Source organism: Crinia signifera, chromosome 6 (genome assembly GCF_055691185.1).
Source record: "Crinia signifera chromosome 6, ASM5569118v1, whole genome shotgun sequence".
In the NCBI taxonomy this organism is placed as follows: Eukaryota; Metazoa; Chordata; class Amphibia; order Anura; family Myobatrachidae; genus Crinia; species Crinia signifera.
The window spans coordinates 535,491-552,269 of record NC_139222.1 but is presented as its reverse complement, the minus strand read 5'-3'; the positions used below and the strand labels follow the sequence as shown (position 1 = coordinate 552,269).

The window sequence follows — 16,779 nt, the reverse complement described above, 5'->3', positions numbered from 1 at the left end:
GACAACTACTGACCGACGGGGTCAATATACCGACAACTACTGACCGACGGGGTCAATATACCGACAACTACTGACCGACGGGGTCAATATACCGACAACTACTGACCGACAAGGTCAAAATACCGACAACTACTGACCGACGGGGTCGATATACCGACAACTACTGACCGACAGGGCCGATATACCGACAACTACTGACCGACGGGGCCAATATACCGACAGGGTCAAAATACCGACAACTACTGACCGACGGGGTCAAAATACCGACAACTACTGACCGACAACTACTGACCGACGGGGCCGATATACCGACAACTACTGACCGACGGGGTCAATATACCGACAACTACTGACCGACGGGGTCGATATACCGACAACTACTGACCGACGGGGCCGATATACCGACAACTACTGACCGACGGGGCCAATATACCGACAACTACTGACCGACGGGGTCAAAATACCGACAACTACTGACCGACGGGGTCGATATACCGACAACTACTGACCGACGGGGCCGATATACCGACAACTACTGACCGACGGGGCCAATATACCGACAACTACTGACCGACGGGGTCAAAATACCGACAACTACTGACCGACGGGGTCAAAATACCGACAACTACTGACCGACGGGGTCAAAATACCGACAACTACTGACCGACAACTACTGACCGACGGGGCCGATATACCGACAACTACTGACCGACGGGGTCAAAATACCGACAACTACTGACCGACAAGGTCAAAATACAGACAACTACTGACCGACAACTACTGACCGACGGGGCCGATATACCGACAACTACTGACCGACGGGGTCAATATACCGACAACTACTGACCGACAAGGTCAAAATACAGACAACTACTGACCGACAAGGTCAAAATACAGACAACTACTGACCGACAAGGTCAAAATACCGACAACTACTGACCGACAAGGTCAAAATACCGACAACTACTGACCGACAAGGTCAAAATACCGACAACTACTGACCGACGGGGTCAATATACCGACAACTACTGACCGACGGGGTCAATATACCGACAACTACTGACCGACGGGGTCAATATACCGACAACTACTGACCGACGGGGTCAATATACCGACAACTACTGACCGACGGGGTCAATATACCGACAACTACTGACCGACGGGGTCAATATACCGACAACTACTGACCGACAAGGTCAAAATACCGACAACTACTGACCGACGGGGTCGATATACCGACAACTACTGACCGACGGGGCCGATATACCGACAACTACTGACCGACGGGGCCAATATACCGACAACTACTGACCGACGGGGTCAAAATACCGACAACTACTGACCGACGGGGTCAAAATACCGACAACTACTGACCGACGGGGTCAAAATACCGACAACTACTGACCGACAACTACTGACCGACGGGGCCGATATACCGACAACTACTGACCGACGGGGTCAAAATACCGACAACTACTGACCGACAAGGTCAAAATACAGACAACTACTGACCGACAACTACTGACCGACGGGGCCGATATACCGACAACTACTGACCGACGGGGTCAATATACCGACAACTATTGACCGACAAGGTCAAAATACAGACAACTACTGACCGACAAGGTCAAAATACAGACAACTACTGACCGACAAGGTCAAAATACCGACAACTACTGACCGACAAGGTCAAAATACCGACAACTACTGACCGACAAGGTCAAAATACCGACAACTACTGACCGACAGGGTCAATATACCGACAACTACTGACCGACGGGGTCAATATACCGACAACTACTGACCGACGGGGTCAATATACCGACAACTACTGACCGACGGGGTCAATATACCGACAACTACTGACCGACGGGGTCAATATACCGACAACTACTGACCGACAAGGTCAAAATACCGACAACTACTGACCGACGGGGTCGATATACCGACAACTACTGACCGACGGGGCCGATATACCGACAACTACTGACCGACGGGGCCAATATACCGACAACTACTGACCGACGGGGTCAAAATACCGACAACTACTGACCGACGGGGTCAAAATACCGACAACTACTGACCGACAACTACTGACCGACGGGGCCGATATACCGACAACTACTGACCGACGGGGTCAATATACCGACAACTACTGACCGACGGGGTCAAAATACCGACAACTACTGACCGACGGGGTCAAAATACCGACAACTACTGACCGACGGGGTCAAAATACCGACAACTACTGACCGACAACTACTGACCGACGGGGCCGATATACCGACAACTACTGACCGACGGGGTCAAAATACCGACAACTACTGACCGACAACTACTGACCGACGGGGCCGATATACCGACAACTACTGACCGACGGGGTCAATATACCGACAACTACTGACCGACGGGGTCAATATACCGACAACTACTGACCGACGGGGTCAATATACCGACAACTCCTGACCGACAACTACTGACCGACGGGGTCGATATACCGACAACTGCGGACCGACAACTACTGACCGACGGGGTCGATATACCGACAACTACTGACCGACAACTACTGACCGACGGGGTCGATATACCGACAACTACTGACCGACAACTACTGACCGACGGGGTCGATATACCGACAACTACTGACCGACGGGGTCGATATACCGACAACTACTGACCGACGGGGTCAATATACCGACAACTACTGACCGACGGGGTCAATATACCGACAACTACTGACCGACGGGGTCAATATACCGACAACTACTGACCGGCAAGGTCGATATACCGACAACTACTGACCGACAAGGTCGATATACCGACAACTACTGACCGACAAGGTCAAAATACCGACAACTACTGACCGACAAGGTCGATATACCGACAACTACTGACCGTCGAGGTCAAAATACCGACAACTACTGACCGACGGGGTCGATATACCGACAACTACTGACCGACAACTACTGACCGACGGGGTCGATATACCGACAACTACTGACCGACGGGGTCAATATACCGACAACTACTGACCGACGGGGTCAATATACCGACAACTACTGACCGACGGGGTCGATATACCGACAACTACTGACCGACAACTACTGACCGACGGGGTCGATATACCGACAACTACTGACCGACGGGGTCAATATACCGACAACTACTGACCGACGGGGTCAATATACCGACAACTACTGACCGATGGGGTCGATATACCGACAACTACTGACCGGCAAGGTCAATATACCGACAACTACTGACCGACGAGGTCAAAATACCGACAACTACTGACCGACGAGGTCAAAATACCGACAACTACTGACCGACGGTCAATATAACGACAACTACTGACCGACAAGGTCAAAATACCATCAACTACTGACCAACAAGGTCAAAAAAACGACAATCAAAATATACACAGGTCAAAAAGGATACACAAGTTATTCATATTTTTTTTGGTCGGAATGTTGACATGAAACCCATATGAGTGCACCGCGTCCCCTTGCATGGCTCTCTGCGCTCGGCACACATTATATTCTCCCTCCACGCCCTAGTGGATGGTAGGGCATGAAATTCCGCCTGCGATATGGACAATGAAACGTTGTACCGCGTCCCCTCGCATTATACGGTGCCTCACTATTATATCCCCCTCCATGTCCACTGGGATGGTAAAGTATGAACAAGTTAAATGCCGGTAGTTTGAACAAGTCAGGATTTTGATTGTAGGTAAATTTACTGCATCCCCACATATGGTAGTGCACAGAAAATACATTGTCACTGATCAGTGATGAAATCACTATGGTCATGTCCCTTGTACTAAAATATGAGACACATCAGACAGTGGGGGAGGAGACTGGTCAGATCTCTGGGCTGGTAACACACAGTGACATGATGTGAGGGGGAGAGCAGGAGTATAATAGGGGCTGATGGCTGCTGATGTATGAGATACACCAGAGAGTGCGGGGAGGAGACTGGTCAGATCTCTGGGCTGGTAACACACAGTGACATGATGTGAGGGGGGAGCAGGAGTATAATAGGGGCTAATGGCTGCTGATGTATGAGATACACCAGAGTGCGGGGAGGAGACTGGTCAGATCTCTGGGCTGGTATCACACAGTGACATGATGTGAGGGGGAGAGCAGGAGTATAATAGGGGCTGATGGATGCTGATGTATGAGATACACCAGAGAGTGCGGGAAGGAGACTGGTCAGATCTCTGGGCTGGTAACACACAGTGACATGATGTGAGGGGGAGAGCAGGAGTATAATAGGGGCTGATGGCTCCTGATGTATGAGATACACCAGAGAGTGCGGGGAGGAGACTGGTCAGATCTCTGGGCTGGTAACACACAGTGACATGATGTGAGGGGGAGAGCGGGAGTATAATAGGGGCTGATGGATCCTGATGTATGAGATACACCAGAGAGTGCGGGGAGGAGACTGGTCAGATCTCTGGGCTGGTAACACACAGTGACATGATGTGAGGGGGAGAGAAGGAGTATAATAGGGACTGATGGCTCCTAATGTATGAGATACACCAGAGAGTGCGGGGAGGAGACTGGTCAGATCTCTGGGCTGGTAACACACAGTGACATGATGTGAGGGGGAGAGCAGGAGTATAATAGGGGCTGATGGCTCCTGATGTATGAGATACACCAGAGTGCAGGGAGGAGACTGGTCAGATCTCTGGGCTAGTAACACACAGTGACATGATGTGAGGGGGAGAGCAGGAGTATAATAGGGGCTGATGGCTCCTGATGTATGAGATACACCAGAGAGTGCGGGGAGGAGACTGGTCAGATCTCTGGGCTGGTAACACACAGTGACATGATGTGAGGGGGGAGCAGGAGTATAATAGGGGCTGATGGCTCCTGATCTATGAGATACATCAGAGAGTGTGGGGAGGAGACTGGTCAGATCTCTGGGCGGGTAACACACAGTGACATGGTGTGAGGGGGAGAGCAGGAGTATAATAGGGGCTGATGGCTCCTGATGTATGAGATACACCAGAGAGTGCGGGGAGGAGACTTGTCAGATCTCTGGGCTGGTAACACACAGTGACATGATGTGAGGGGGAGAGCAGGAGTATAATAGGGGCTGATGGCTCCTGATGTATGAGATACACCAGAGAGTGCGGGGAGGAGACTGGTCAGATCTCTGGGCTGGTAACACACAGTGACATGATGTGAGGGGGAGAGCAGGAGTATAATAGGGGCTGATGGCACCTGATGTATGAGATACACCAGAGAGTGCGGGGAGGAGACTGGTCAGATCTCTGGGCTGGTAACACACAGTGACATGATGTGAGGGGAGAGCAGGAGTATAATAGGGGCTGATGGCTCCTGATGTATGAGATACACCAGAGAGTGCGGGGAGGACACTGGTCAGATCTCTGGGCTGGTAACACACAGTGACATGATGTGAGGGGGAGAGCGGGAGTATAATAGGGGCTGATGGATCCTGATGTATGAGATACACCAGAGAGTGCGGGGAGGAGACTGGTCAGATCTTTGGGCTGGTAACACACAGTGACATGATGTGAGGGGGAGAGAAGGAGTATAATAGGGGCTGATGGCTGCTGATGTATGAGATACACCAGAGAGTGCGGGGAGGAGACTGGTCAGATCTCTGGGCTGGTAACACACAGTGACATGATGTGAGGGGGAGAGCAGGAGTATAATAGGGGCTGATGGCACCTGATGTATGAGATACACCAGAGAGTGCGGGGAGGGGACTGGTCAGATCTCTGGGCTGGTAACACACAGTGACATGATGTGAGGGGGAGAGCAGGAGAATAATAGGGGCTGATGGCTCCTGATGTATGAGATACACCAGAGAGTGCGGGGAGGAGACTGGTCAGATCTCTGGGCTGGTAACACACAGTGACATGATGTGAGGGGGAGAGCAGGAGTATAATAGGGGCTGATGGCACCTGATGTATGAGATACACCAGAGAGTGCGGGGAGGGGACTGGTCAGATCTCTGGGCTGGTAACACACAGTGACATGATGTGAGGGGGAGAGCAGGAGTATAATAGGGGCTGATGGCTCCTTACTCCCCCACTGGGCAGATATATTCACCTCAGTAGTCTGTAGTGACAGAGAAGGGTGTAAAATAAGAGATAGCTGTAGAAATTGAGCAAGGAGAATGTGTGACTCATTTCTGTAAGAAGTGTTTATTACTCACCTGTGCTGATATTGGTAGGGAATTCCTCCTCCTTACACTGCTGATCACCCCTCACATATGTCTCTTCTACTTTTATAACAGTCACATACGTCTCTACTCCTCCCTCTGTATCTTCTGCCTTCATATCAGTCACATACGTCTCTTCTTCTCCCTCTGTATCTTCTGCCTTCATATCAGTCACATACGTCTCTTCTTCTCCCTCTGTACCTTCTACCTTCATATCAGTCACATACGTCTCTTCTTCTCCCTCTGTATCTTCTGCCTTCATATCCGTCACATACGTCTCTTCTTCTCCCTCTGTATCTTCTGCCTTCATATCAGTCACATACGTCTCTTTTTCTCCCTCTGTATCTTCTGCCTTAATATCAGCCACATACGTGTCTTCTTGGTCCTCTGTATCTTCTGCCTTCATATCAGTCACATACGTCTCTTCTTCTCCCTCTGTATCTTCTGCCTTCATATCAGTCAAATACGTCTCTTCTTCTCCCTCTGTACCTTCTATCTTGATAACAGCCAGGGATTCACCCTATATTAAGACAATAACTTTATACAGTATAATATCAGTGTATAAGACACACAGCTTCTGTACAGATCATATAGTGACAGTCACTGTGGTATATTGGGGAAACACTAAATCCCACCTACCTGATCCTCCTGTGGGGTCCTGTGATTCTCCTCTGTACAATCCTGGGAATACAGAGGACGGGGACATCTCTCTGGGGTATTCCTGATACTGGGCCCATCTGTAGGAGACACGCAGTGACTGAGTACATTGTATATATGTGATTATCCTGGGAATACAGAGGACGGGGACATCTCTCTGGGGTATTCCTGTTACTGGGCCCATCTGTAGGAGACACGCAGTGACTGAGTACATTGTATATATGTGATTATCCTGGGAATACAGAGGACGGGGACATCTCTCTGGGGTATTCCTGTTACTGGGCCCATCTGTAGGAGACACGCAGTGACTGAGTACATTGTATATATGTGATTATCCTGGGAATACAGAGGACGGGGACATCTCTCTGGGGTATTCCTGTTACTGGCCCATCTGTAGGAGACACACAGTGACTGAGGACATTGTATATATGTGATTATCCTGGGAATACAGAGGACGGGGACATCTCTCTGGTGTATCTCTGTTACTGGGCCCATCTGTAGGAGACACACAGTGACTGAGGACATTGTATATATGTGATTATCCTGGGAATACAGAGGACGGGGACATCTCTCTGGTGTATTCCTGTTACTGGGCCCATCTGTAGGAGACACGCAGTGACTGAGTACATGGTATATATGTGATTATCCTGGGAATACAGAGGACGGGGACATCTCTCTGGGGTATTCCTGTTACGGGGCCCATCTGTAGGAGACACGCAGTGACTGAGGACATTGTATATATGTGATTATCCTGGGAATACAGAGGACGGGGACATCTCTCTGGGGTATTCCTGTTACGGGGCCCATCTGTAGGAGACACGCAGTGACTGAGTACATTGTATATATGTGATTATCCTGGGAATACAGAGGACGGGGACATCTCTCTGGGGTATTCCTGTTACGGGGCCCATCTGTAGGAGACACGCAGTGACTGAGTACATGGTATATATGTGATTATCCTGGGAATACAGAGGACGGGGACATCTCTCTGGGGTATCTCTGTTACTGGGCCCATCAGTAGGAGACACGCAGTGACTGAGGACATGGTATATATGTGATTATCCTGGGAATACAGAGGACGGGGACATCTCTCTGGGGTATTCCTGTTACTGGGCCCATCTGTAGGAGACACACAGTGACTGAGGACATTGTATATATGTGATTATCCTGGGAATACAGAGGACGGGGACATCTCTCTGGGGTATTCCTGTTACTGGGCCCATCTGTAGGAGACACACAGTGACTGAGGACATGGTATACATGTGATTATCCTGGGAATACAGAGGACGGGGACATCTCTCTGGGGTATTCCTGTTACTGGGCCCATCTGTAGGAGACACACAGTGACTGAGTACATTGTATACATGTGATTATCCTGGGAATACAGAGAACGGGGACATCTCTCTGGTGTATTCCTGTTACTGGGCCCATCTGTAGGAGACACACAGTGACTGAGGACATTGTATATTTGTGATTATCCTGGGAATACAGAGGACGGGGACATCTCTCTGGGGTATTCCTGTTACTGGGCCCATCTGTAGGAGACACACAGTGACTGAGGACATTGTATATTTGTGATTATCCTGGGAATACAGAGGACGGGGACATCTCTCTGGGGTATTCCTGTTACTGGGCCCATCTGTAGGAGACACGCAGTGACTGAGGACATGGTATATATGTGATTATCCTGGGAATACAGAGGACGGGGACATCTCTCTGGGGTATTCCTGTTACTGGGCCCATCTGTAGGAGACACACAGTGACTGAGGACATGGTATATATGTGATTATCCTGGGAATACAGAGGACGGGGACATCTCTCTGGGGTATTCCAGTTACTGGCCCCATCTGTAGGAGACACGCAGTGACTGAGGACATTGTATATATGTGATTATCCTGGGAATACAGAGGACGGGGACATCTCTCTGGGGTATTCCTGTTACTGGGCCCATCTGTAGGAGACACGCAGTGACTGAGGACATGGTATATATGTGATTATCCTGGGAATACAGAGGACGGGGACATCTCTCTGGGGGATCTCTGTTACTGGGCCCATCTGTAGGAGACACGCAGTGACTGAGGACATTGTATATATGCGATTATCCTGGGAATACAGAGGACAGGGACATCTCTCTGGGGTATTCCTGTTACTGGGCCCATCTGTAGGAGACACACAGTGACTGAGGACATGGTATATATGTGATTATCCTGGGAATACAGAGGACGGGGACATCTCTCTGGGGTATTCCAGTTACTGGCCCCATCTGTAGGAGACACACAGTGACTGAGGACATGGTATATATGTGGTTATCCTGGGAATACAGAGGACGGGGACATCTCTCTGGGGGATCTCTGTTACTGGGCCCATCTGTAGGAGACACGCAGTGACTGAGGACATTGTATATATGCGATTATCCTGGGAATACAGAGGACGGGGACATCTCTCTGGGGTATTCCTGTTACTGGGCCCATCTGTAGGAGACACACAGTGACTGAGGACATGGTATATATGTGATTATCCTGGGAATACAGAGGACGGGGACATCTCTCTGGGGTATTCCAGTTACTGGCCCCATCTGTAGGAGACACACAGTGACTGAGGACATGGTATATATGTGGTTATCCTGGGAATACAGAGGACGGGGACATCTCTCTGGGGTATTCCTGTTACTGGGCCCATCTGTAGGAGACACGCAGTGACTGAGGACATTGTATATATGCGATTATCCTGGGAATACAGAGGACGGGGACATCTCTGTGGGGTATTCCTGCTACTGGCCCATCTGTAGAAGACACGCAGTGACTGAGTACATTGTATATATGCGATTATCCTGGGAATACAGAGGACGGGGACATCTCTGTGGGGTATTCCTGTTACTGGCCCATCTGTAGAAGACACGCAGTGACTGAGTACATGGTATATATGTGATTATCCTGGGAATACAGAGGACGGGGACATCTCTCTGGGGTATTCCTGTTACTGGGCCCATCTGTAGTAGACACACAGTGACTGAGGACATGGTATATATGTGATTATCCTGGGAATACAGAGGACGGGGACATCTCTCTGGGGTATTCCTGTTACTGGGCCCATCTGTAGGAGACACGCAGTGACTGAGGACATTGTATATATGTGATTATCGTGGGAATACAGAGGACGGGGACATCTCTCTGGGGTATTCCTGTTACTGGGCCCATCTGTAGGAGACACACAGTGACTGAGGACATTGTATATATGCGATTATCCTGGGAATACAGAGGACGGGGACATCTCTGTGGGGTATTCCTGTTACTGGCCCATCTGTAGAAGACACGCAGTGACTGAGTACATTGTATATATGTGATTATCCTGGGAATACAGAGGACGGGGACATCTCTCTGGGGTATTCCTGTTACAGGGCCCATCTGTAGTAGACACGCAGTGACAGAGGACATGGTATATATGTGATTATCCTGGGAATACAGAGGACGGGGACATCTCTCTGGGGTATTCCTGTTACTGGGCCCATCTGTAGGAGACACACAGTGACTGAGGACATGGTATATATGTGATTATCCTGGGAATACAGAGGACGGGGACATCTCTCTGGGGTATTCCTGTTACTGGGCCCATCTGTAGGAGACACACAGTGACTGAGGACATTGTATATATGCGATTATCAGATGCTGGGTGTATATAGGGGACCCCCATACCTGCTCTCCCCTGTACAATAAATGTCTCCTCTTACCCAGTGATGTGAGGGGCCAGTGATTCTCCATCATCAAGTCCTTGTATAATAGTCCTGTTATTAGGTCACACTAGGTATAAGGAAGGAAGAAGGAAAAGCAAATGAGCGGAGAGGGTTCTGCACGCCAGAACTTACATACTAAAGGGGAGAGGCAGACAGACTGGGGTGACACAGGTGGGGTAGGGTGTGCAGTGAGAGTGGAACAGAGGGATAGGTGCTGGGGGTGAGGAAGCCCGTGTGAGGATTTGTAGAGAGTCTGAGGGGTGACAGGGAGAGAGTTCCAGAGAAAGGGAGCACCACGTGAGAAGTCTTGGAGACAGAAGTAGAAGGAAGTAACCAGTAGGACGGGTTCATTAGCCGAGCGCAGAGGACGTGCAGGAGTGTAAAGGGAGATAATGTCAGATAGGTGAGTGGAAGTGGAGTGCGTGAGGATGTGTAAGTGAGGGTGAGGCGCTAGATGGTTTCTGAAAGCGAAGTGAAGCCCGTCTAGGGCATGTAGGAGAGGGGAGGTGGATGTAGTGCGTATGGTGAGGAAGATGAGCCAGGCAGCAGCAGCACTGAGGACAGATTGGGGGAGAGAGGTGGGTGTCAGGGAGCCAGTGTAGGACATGTAGGAGAGGGGAGGTGGATGTAGTGTGTATGGTGAGGAAGATGAGCCCGGCAGCAGCAGCACTGAGGACAGATTGGAGGAGAGAGGTGGGTGTCAGGGAGCCAGTGTAGGGCATGTAGGAGAGGGGAGATGGATGTAGTGCGTATGGTGAGGAAGATGAGCCGGGCAGCAGCAGCACTGAGGACAGATTGGGGGAGAGAGGTGGGTGTCAGGGAGCCAGTGTAGGGCATGTAGGAGAGGGGAGGTAGATGTAGTATGTATGGTGAGGAAGATGAGCTGGGCAGCAGCAGCACTGAGGACAGATTGGAGGAGAGAGGTGGGTGTCAGGGAGCCAGTGTAGGGCATGTAGGAGAGGGGAGATGGATGTAGTGCGTATGGTGAGGAAGATGAGCCGGGCAGCAGCAGCACTGAGGACAGATTGGGGGAGAGAGGTGGGTGTCAGGGAGCCAGTGTAGGGCATGTAGGAGAGGGGAGGTGGATGTAGTGCGTATGGTGGGGAAGATGAGCCAGGCAGCAGCAGCACTGAGGAGGGGAGAGAGGTGGGTGTCAGGGACCCAGTGTAGGGCATGTAGGAGAGGGGAGGTGGATGTAGTGCGTATGGTGAGGAAGATGACCCGGGCAGCAGCAGCACTGAGGACAGATTGGGGGAGAGAGGTGGGTGTCAGGGACCCAGTGTAGGGCATGTAGGAGAGGGGAGGTGGATGTAGTGCGTATGGTGAGGAAGATGACCCGCGCAGTAGCAGCAGCACTGAGGACAGATTGGGGAGAGAGGTGCGTGTCAGGGACCCAGTGTAGGGCATGTAGGAGAGGGGAGGTGGATGTAGTACGTATGGTGAGGAAGATGAGCCGGGCAGCAGCAGCACTGAGGACAGATTGGAGGAGAGAGGTGGGTGTCAGGGAGCCAGTGTAGGGCATGTAGGAGAGGGGAGGTAGATGTAGTATGTATGGTGAGGAAGATGAGCTGGGCAGCAGCAGCACTGAGGACAGATTGGACGAGAGAGGTGGGTGTCAGGGAGCCAGTGTAGGGCATGTAGGAGAGGGGAGATGGATGTAGTGCGTATGGTGAGGAAGATGAGCCGGGCAGCAGCAGCACTGAGGACAGATTGGGGGAGAGAGGTGGGTGTCAGGGATCCAGTGTAGGGCATGTAGGAGAGTGGAGGTGGATGTAGTGCGTATGGGGAGGAAGATGAGCCGGGCAGCAGCAGCACTGAGGACAGATTGGGGGAGAGAGGTGGGTGTCAGGGAGCCAGTGTAGGGCATGTAGGAGAGGGGAGGTGGATGTAGTGCGTATGGTGGGGAAGATGAGCCAGGCAGCAGCAGCACTGAGGAGGGGAGAGAGGTGGGTGTCAGGGACCCAGTGTAGGGCATGTAGGAGAGGGGAGGTGGATGTAGTGCGTATGGTGAGGAAGATGACCCGCGCAGTAGCAGCAGCACTGAGGACAGATTGGGGAGAGAGGTGAGTGTCAGGGAGCCAGTGTAGGGCATGTAGGAGAGGGGAGGTGGATGTAGTGCGTATGGTGAGGAAGATGAGCCAGGCAGCAGCACTGAGGACAGATTGGAGGAGAGAGGTGGGTGTCAGGGACCCAGTGCAGGGTATGTAGGAGAGGGGAGGTGGATGTAGTGCATATGGTGAGGAAGATGACCCGCGCAGTAGCAGCAGCACTGAGGACAGATTGGGGAGAGAGGTGGGTGTCAGGGACCCAGTGTAGGGCATGTAGGAGAGGGGAGGTGGATGTAGTACGTATGGTGAGGACGATGAGCCGGGCAGCAGCAGCACTGAGGACAGATTGGGGGAGAGAGGTGGGTGTCAGGGAGCCAGTGTAGGGCATGTAGGAGAGGGGAGGTGGATGTAGTGCGTATGGTGAGGAAGATGACCCGCACAGTAGCAGCAGCACTGAGGACAGATTGGGGAGAGAGGTGGGTGTCAGGGACCCAGTGTAGGGCATGTAGGAGAGGGGAGGTGGATGTAGTACGTATGGTGAGGAAGATGAGCTGGGCAGCAGCAGCACTGAGAACAGATTGGGGGAGAGAGGTGGGTGTCAGGGAGCCAGTGTAGGACATGTAGGAGAGGGGAGGTGGATGTAGTGCATATGGTGAGGAAGATGACCCGGGCAGCAGCAGCACTGAGGACAGATTGGGGGAGAGAGGTGCGTGTCAGGGAGCCAGTGTAGGACATGTAGGAGAGAGGAGGAGGATGTAGTGTGTATGGTGAGGAAGATGAGCCGGGCAGCAGCAGCACTGAGGACAGATTGGGGGAGAGAGGTGGGTGTCAGGGAGCCAGTGTAGGACATGTAGGAGAGGGGAGGTGTATGTAGTACATATGGTGAGGAAGATGAGCCGGGCAGCAGCACTGAGGACAGATTGGGGGAGAGAGGTGGGTGTCAGGGAGCCAGTGTAGGACATGTAGGAGAGGGGAGGTGTATGTAGTACATATGGTGAGGAAGATGAGCCGGGCAGCAGCACTGAGGACAGATTGGGGGAGAGAGGTGCGTGTCAGGGAGCCAGTGTAGGACATGTAGGAGAGAGGAGGAGGATGTAGTGTGTATGGTGAGGAAGATGAGCCGGGCAGCAGCAGCACTGAGGACAGATTGGGGGAGAGAGGTGGGTGTCAGGGAGCCAGTGTAGGACATGTAGGCGAGGGGAGGTGGATGTAGGAGAGGGGAGGTAGATGTAGTACGTATGGTGAGGAAGATGAGCTGGGCAGCAGCAGCACTGAGAACAGATTGGGGGAGAGAGGTGGGTGTCAGGGACCCAGTGTAGGGCATGTAGGAGAGGGGAGGTGGATGTAGTACGTATGGTGAGGACGATGAGCCGGGCAGCAGCAGCACTGAGGACAGATTGGGGGAGAGAGGTGGGTGTCAGGGAGCCAGTGTAGGGCATGTAGGAGAGGGGAGGTGGATGTAGTGCGTATGGTGAGGAAGATGAACCGCACAGTAGCAGCAGCACTGAGGACAGATTGGGGAGAGAGGTGGGTGTCAGGGACCCAGTGTAGGGCATGTAGGAGAGGGGAGGTGGATGTAGTACGTATGGTGAGGAAGATGAGCTGGGCAGCAGCAGCACTGAGGACAGATTGGGGGAGAGAGGTGCGTGTCAGGGAGCCAGTGTAGGACATGTAGGAGAGAGGAGGAGGATGTAGTGTGTATGGTGAGGAAGATGAGCCGGGCAGCAGCAGCACTGAGGACAGATTGGGGGAGAGAGGTGGGTGTCAGGGAGCCAGTGTAGGACATGTAGGAGAGGGGAGGTGTATGTAGTACATATGGTGAGGAAGATGAGCCGGGCAGCAGCAGCACTGAGGACAGATTGGAGGAGAGAGGTGGGTGTCAGGGACCCAGTGTAGGACATGTAGGAGAGGGGAGGTGGATGTAGTGCGTATGGTGAGGAAGATGACCCGGGCAGCAGCAGCACTGAGGACAGATTGGGGGAGAGAGGTGCGTGTCAGGGAGCCAGTGTAGGACATGTAGGAGAGAGGAGGAGGATGTAGTGTGTATGGTGAGGAAGATGAGCCGGGCAGCAGCAGCACTGAGGACAGATTGGGGGAGAGAGGTGGGTGTCAGGGAGCCAGTGTAGGACATGTAGGAGAGGGGAGGTGTATGTAGTACATATGGTGAGGAAGATGAGCCGGGCAGCAGCACTGAGGACAGATTGGGGGAGAGAGGTGGGTGTCAGGGAGCCAGTGTAGGACATGTAGGAGAGGGGAGGTGTATGTAGTACATATGGTGAGGAAGATGAGCCGGGCAGCAGCACTGAGGACAGATTGGGGGAGAGAGGTGCGTGTCAGGGAGCCAGTGTAGGACATGTAGGAGAGAGGAGGAGGATGTAGTGTGTATGGTGAGGAAGATGAGCCGGGCAGCAGCAGCACTGAGGACAGATTGGGGGAGAGAGGTGGGTGTCAGGGAGCCAGTGTAGGACATGTAGGCGAGGGGAGGTGGATGTAGGAGAGGGGAGGTGGATGTAGTGCATATGGTGAGGAAGATGAGCCGTGCAGCAGCAGCGCTGAGGACAGATTGGGGGAGAGAGGTGGGTGTCAGGGACCCAGTGTAGGGCATGTAGGAGAGGGGAGGTGGATGTAGTGCGTTTGGTGAGGAAGATGAGCCCGGCAGCAGCAGCACTGAGGATAGATTGGGGGAGAGAGGTGGGTGTCAGGGAGCCAGTGTAGGGCATGTAGGAGAGGGGAGGTGGATGTAGTGCATATGGTGAGGAAGATGACCCGGGCAGCAGCAGCGCTGAGGACAGATTGGGGGAGAGAGGTGGGTGTCAGGGAGCCAGTGTAGGGCATGTAGGAGAGGGGAGGTGGATGTAGTACGTATGGTGAGGAAGATGAGCCGGGCAGCAGCAGCACTGAGGACAGATTGGGGGAGAGAGGTGGGTGTCAGGGAGCCAGTGTAGAGCATGTAGGAGAGGGGAGGTGGATGTAGTGCATATGGTGAGGAAGATGACCCGGGCAGCAGCAGCGCTGAGGACAGATTGGGGGAGAGAGGTGGGTGTCAGGGAGCCAGTGTAGGGCATATAGGAGAGGGGAGGTGGATGTAGTGCATATGGTGAGGAAGATGACCCGGGCAGCAGCAGCGCTGAGGACAGATTGGAGGGGAGAGGTGGGTGTCAGGGAGCCAGTGTAGGGCATGTAGGAGAGAGGAGGAGGATGTAGTGTGTATGGTGAGGAAGATGACCCGGGCAGCAGCAGCGCTGAGGACAGATTGGGGGAGAGAGGTGGGTGTCAGGGAGCCAGTGTAGGGCATATAGGAGAGGGGAGGTGGATGTAGTGCATATGGTGAGGAAGATGACCCGGGCAGCAGCAGCGCTGAGGACAGATTGGAGGGGAGAGGTGGGTGTCAGGGAGCCAGTGTAGGGCATGTAGGAGAGAGGAGGAGGATGTAGTGTGTATGGTGAGGAAGATGAGCCGTGCAGCAGCAGCACTGAGGACAGATTGGAGGAGAGAGGTGGGTGTCAGGGAGCCAGTGTAGGGCATGTAGGAGAGGGGAGGTGGATGTAGTACGTATGGTGAGGAAGATGAGCTGGGCAGCAGCAGCACTGAGGACAGATTGGGGGAGAGAGGTGGGTGTCAGGGAGCAAGTGTTGGGCATGTAGGAGAGGGGAGGTGGATGTAGTGCGTATGGTGGGGAAGATGAGCCAGGCAGCAGCACTGAGGACAGATTGGAGGAGAGAGGTGGGTGTCAGGGAGCCAGTGTAGGGCATGTAGGAGAGGGGAGGTGGATGTAGTACGTATGGTGAGGAAGATGAGCTGGGCAGCAGCAGCACTGAGGACAGATTGGGGGAGAGAGGTGGGTGTCAGGGAGCAAGTGTTGGGCATGTAGGAGAGGGGAGGTGGATGTAGTGCCTATGGTGAGGAAGATGAGCCGGGCAGCAGCAGCACTGAGGACAGATTGGGGGAGAGAGGTGGGTGTCAGGGAGCCAGTGTAGGGCATGTAGGAGAGGGGAGGTGGATGTAGTGCCTATGGTGAGGAAGATGAGCCGGGCAGCAGCAGCACTGAGGACAGATTGGGGGAGAGAGGTGGGTGTCAGGGAGCCAGTGTAGGGCATGTAGGAGAGGGAAGGTGGATGTAGTGCGTATGGTGAGGAAGATGAGCTGGGC

At 52.7% G+C, this 16,779-nt stretch overlaps 1 protein-coding gene across 3 annotated transcripts in view; it reads right to left on the bottom strand.

Moving 5' to 3' along the window:
• The window catches only part of LOC146009814 (uncharacterized), a 205,262-nt gene that overhangs the window by 23,051 nt on the left and 165,432 nt on the right, over positions 1–16,779 (bottom strand). For 2 of the 3 annotated variants that reach the window (XM_083150315.1, XM_083150313.1), the window contains exons 3-5: positions 10,580–10,649; positions 6,835–6,932; positions 6,190–6,715 (exon numbers count right to left, since the gene is read on the bottom strand). In XM_083150315.1, the coding sequence (XP_083006441.1) occupies positions 6,190–6,715; positions 6,835–6,932; positions 10,580–10,649 (694 nt within the window). Of the gene's footprint in view, positions 1–6,189; positions 6,733–6,834; positions 6,933–10,579; positions 10,650–16,779 lie in introns of those variants that run through there. The other variant, XM_083150316.1, reaches the window with a different exon arrangement.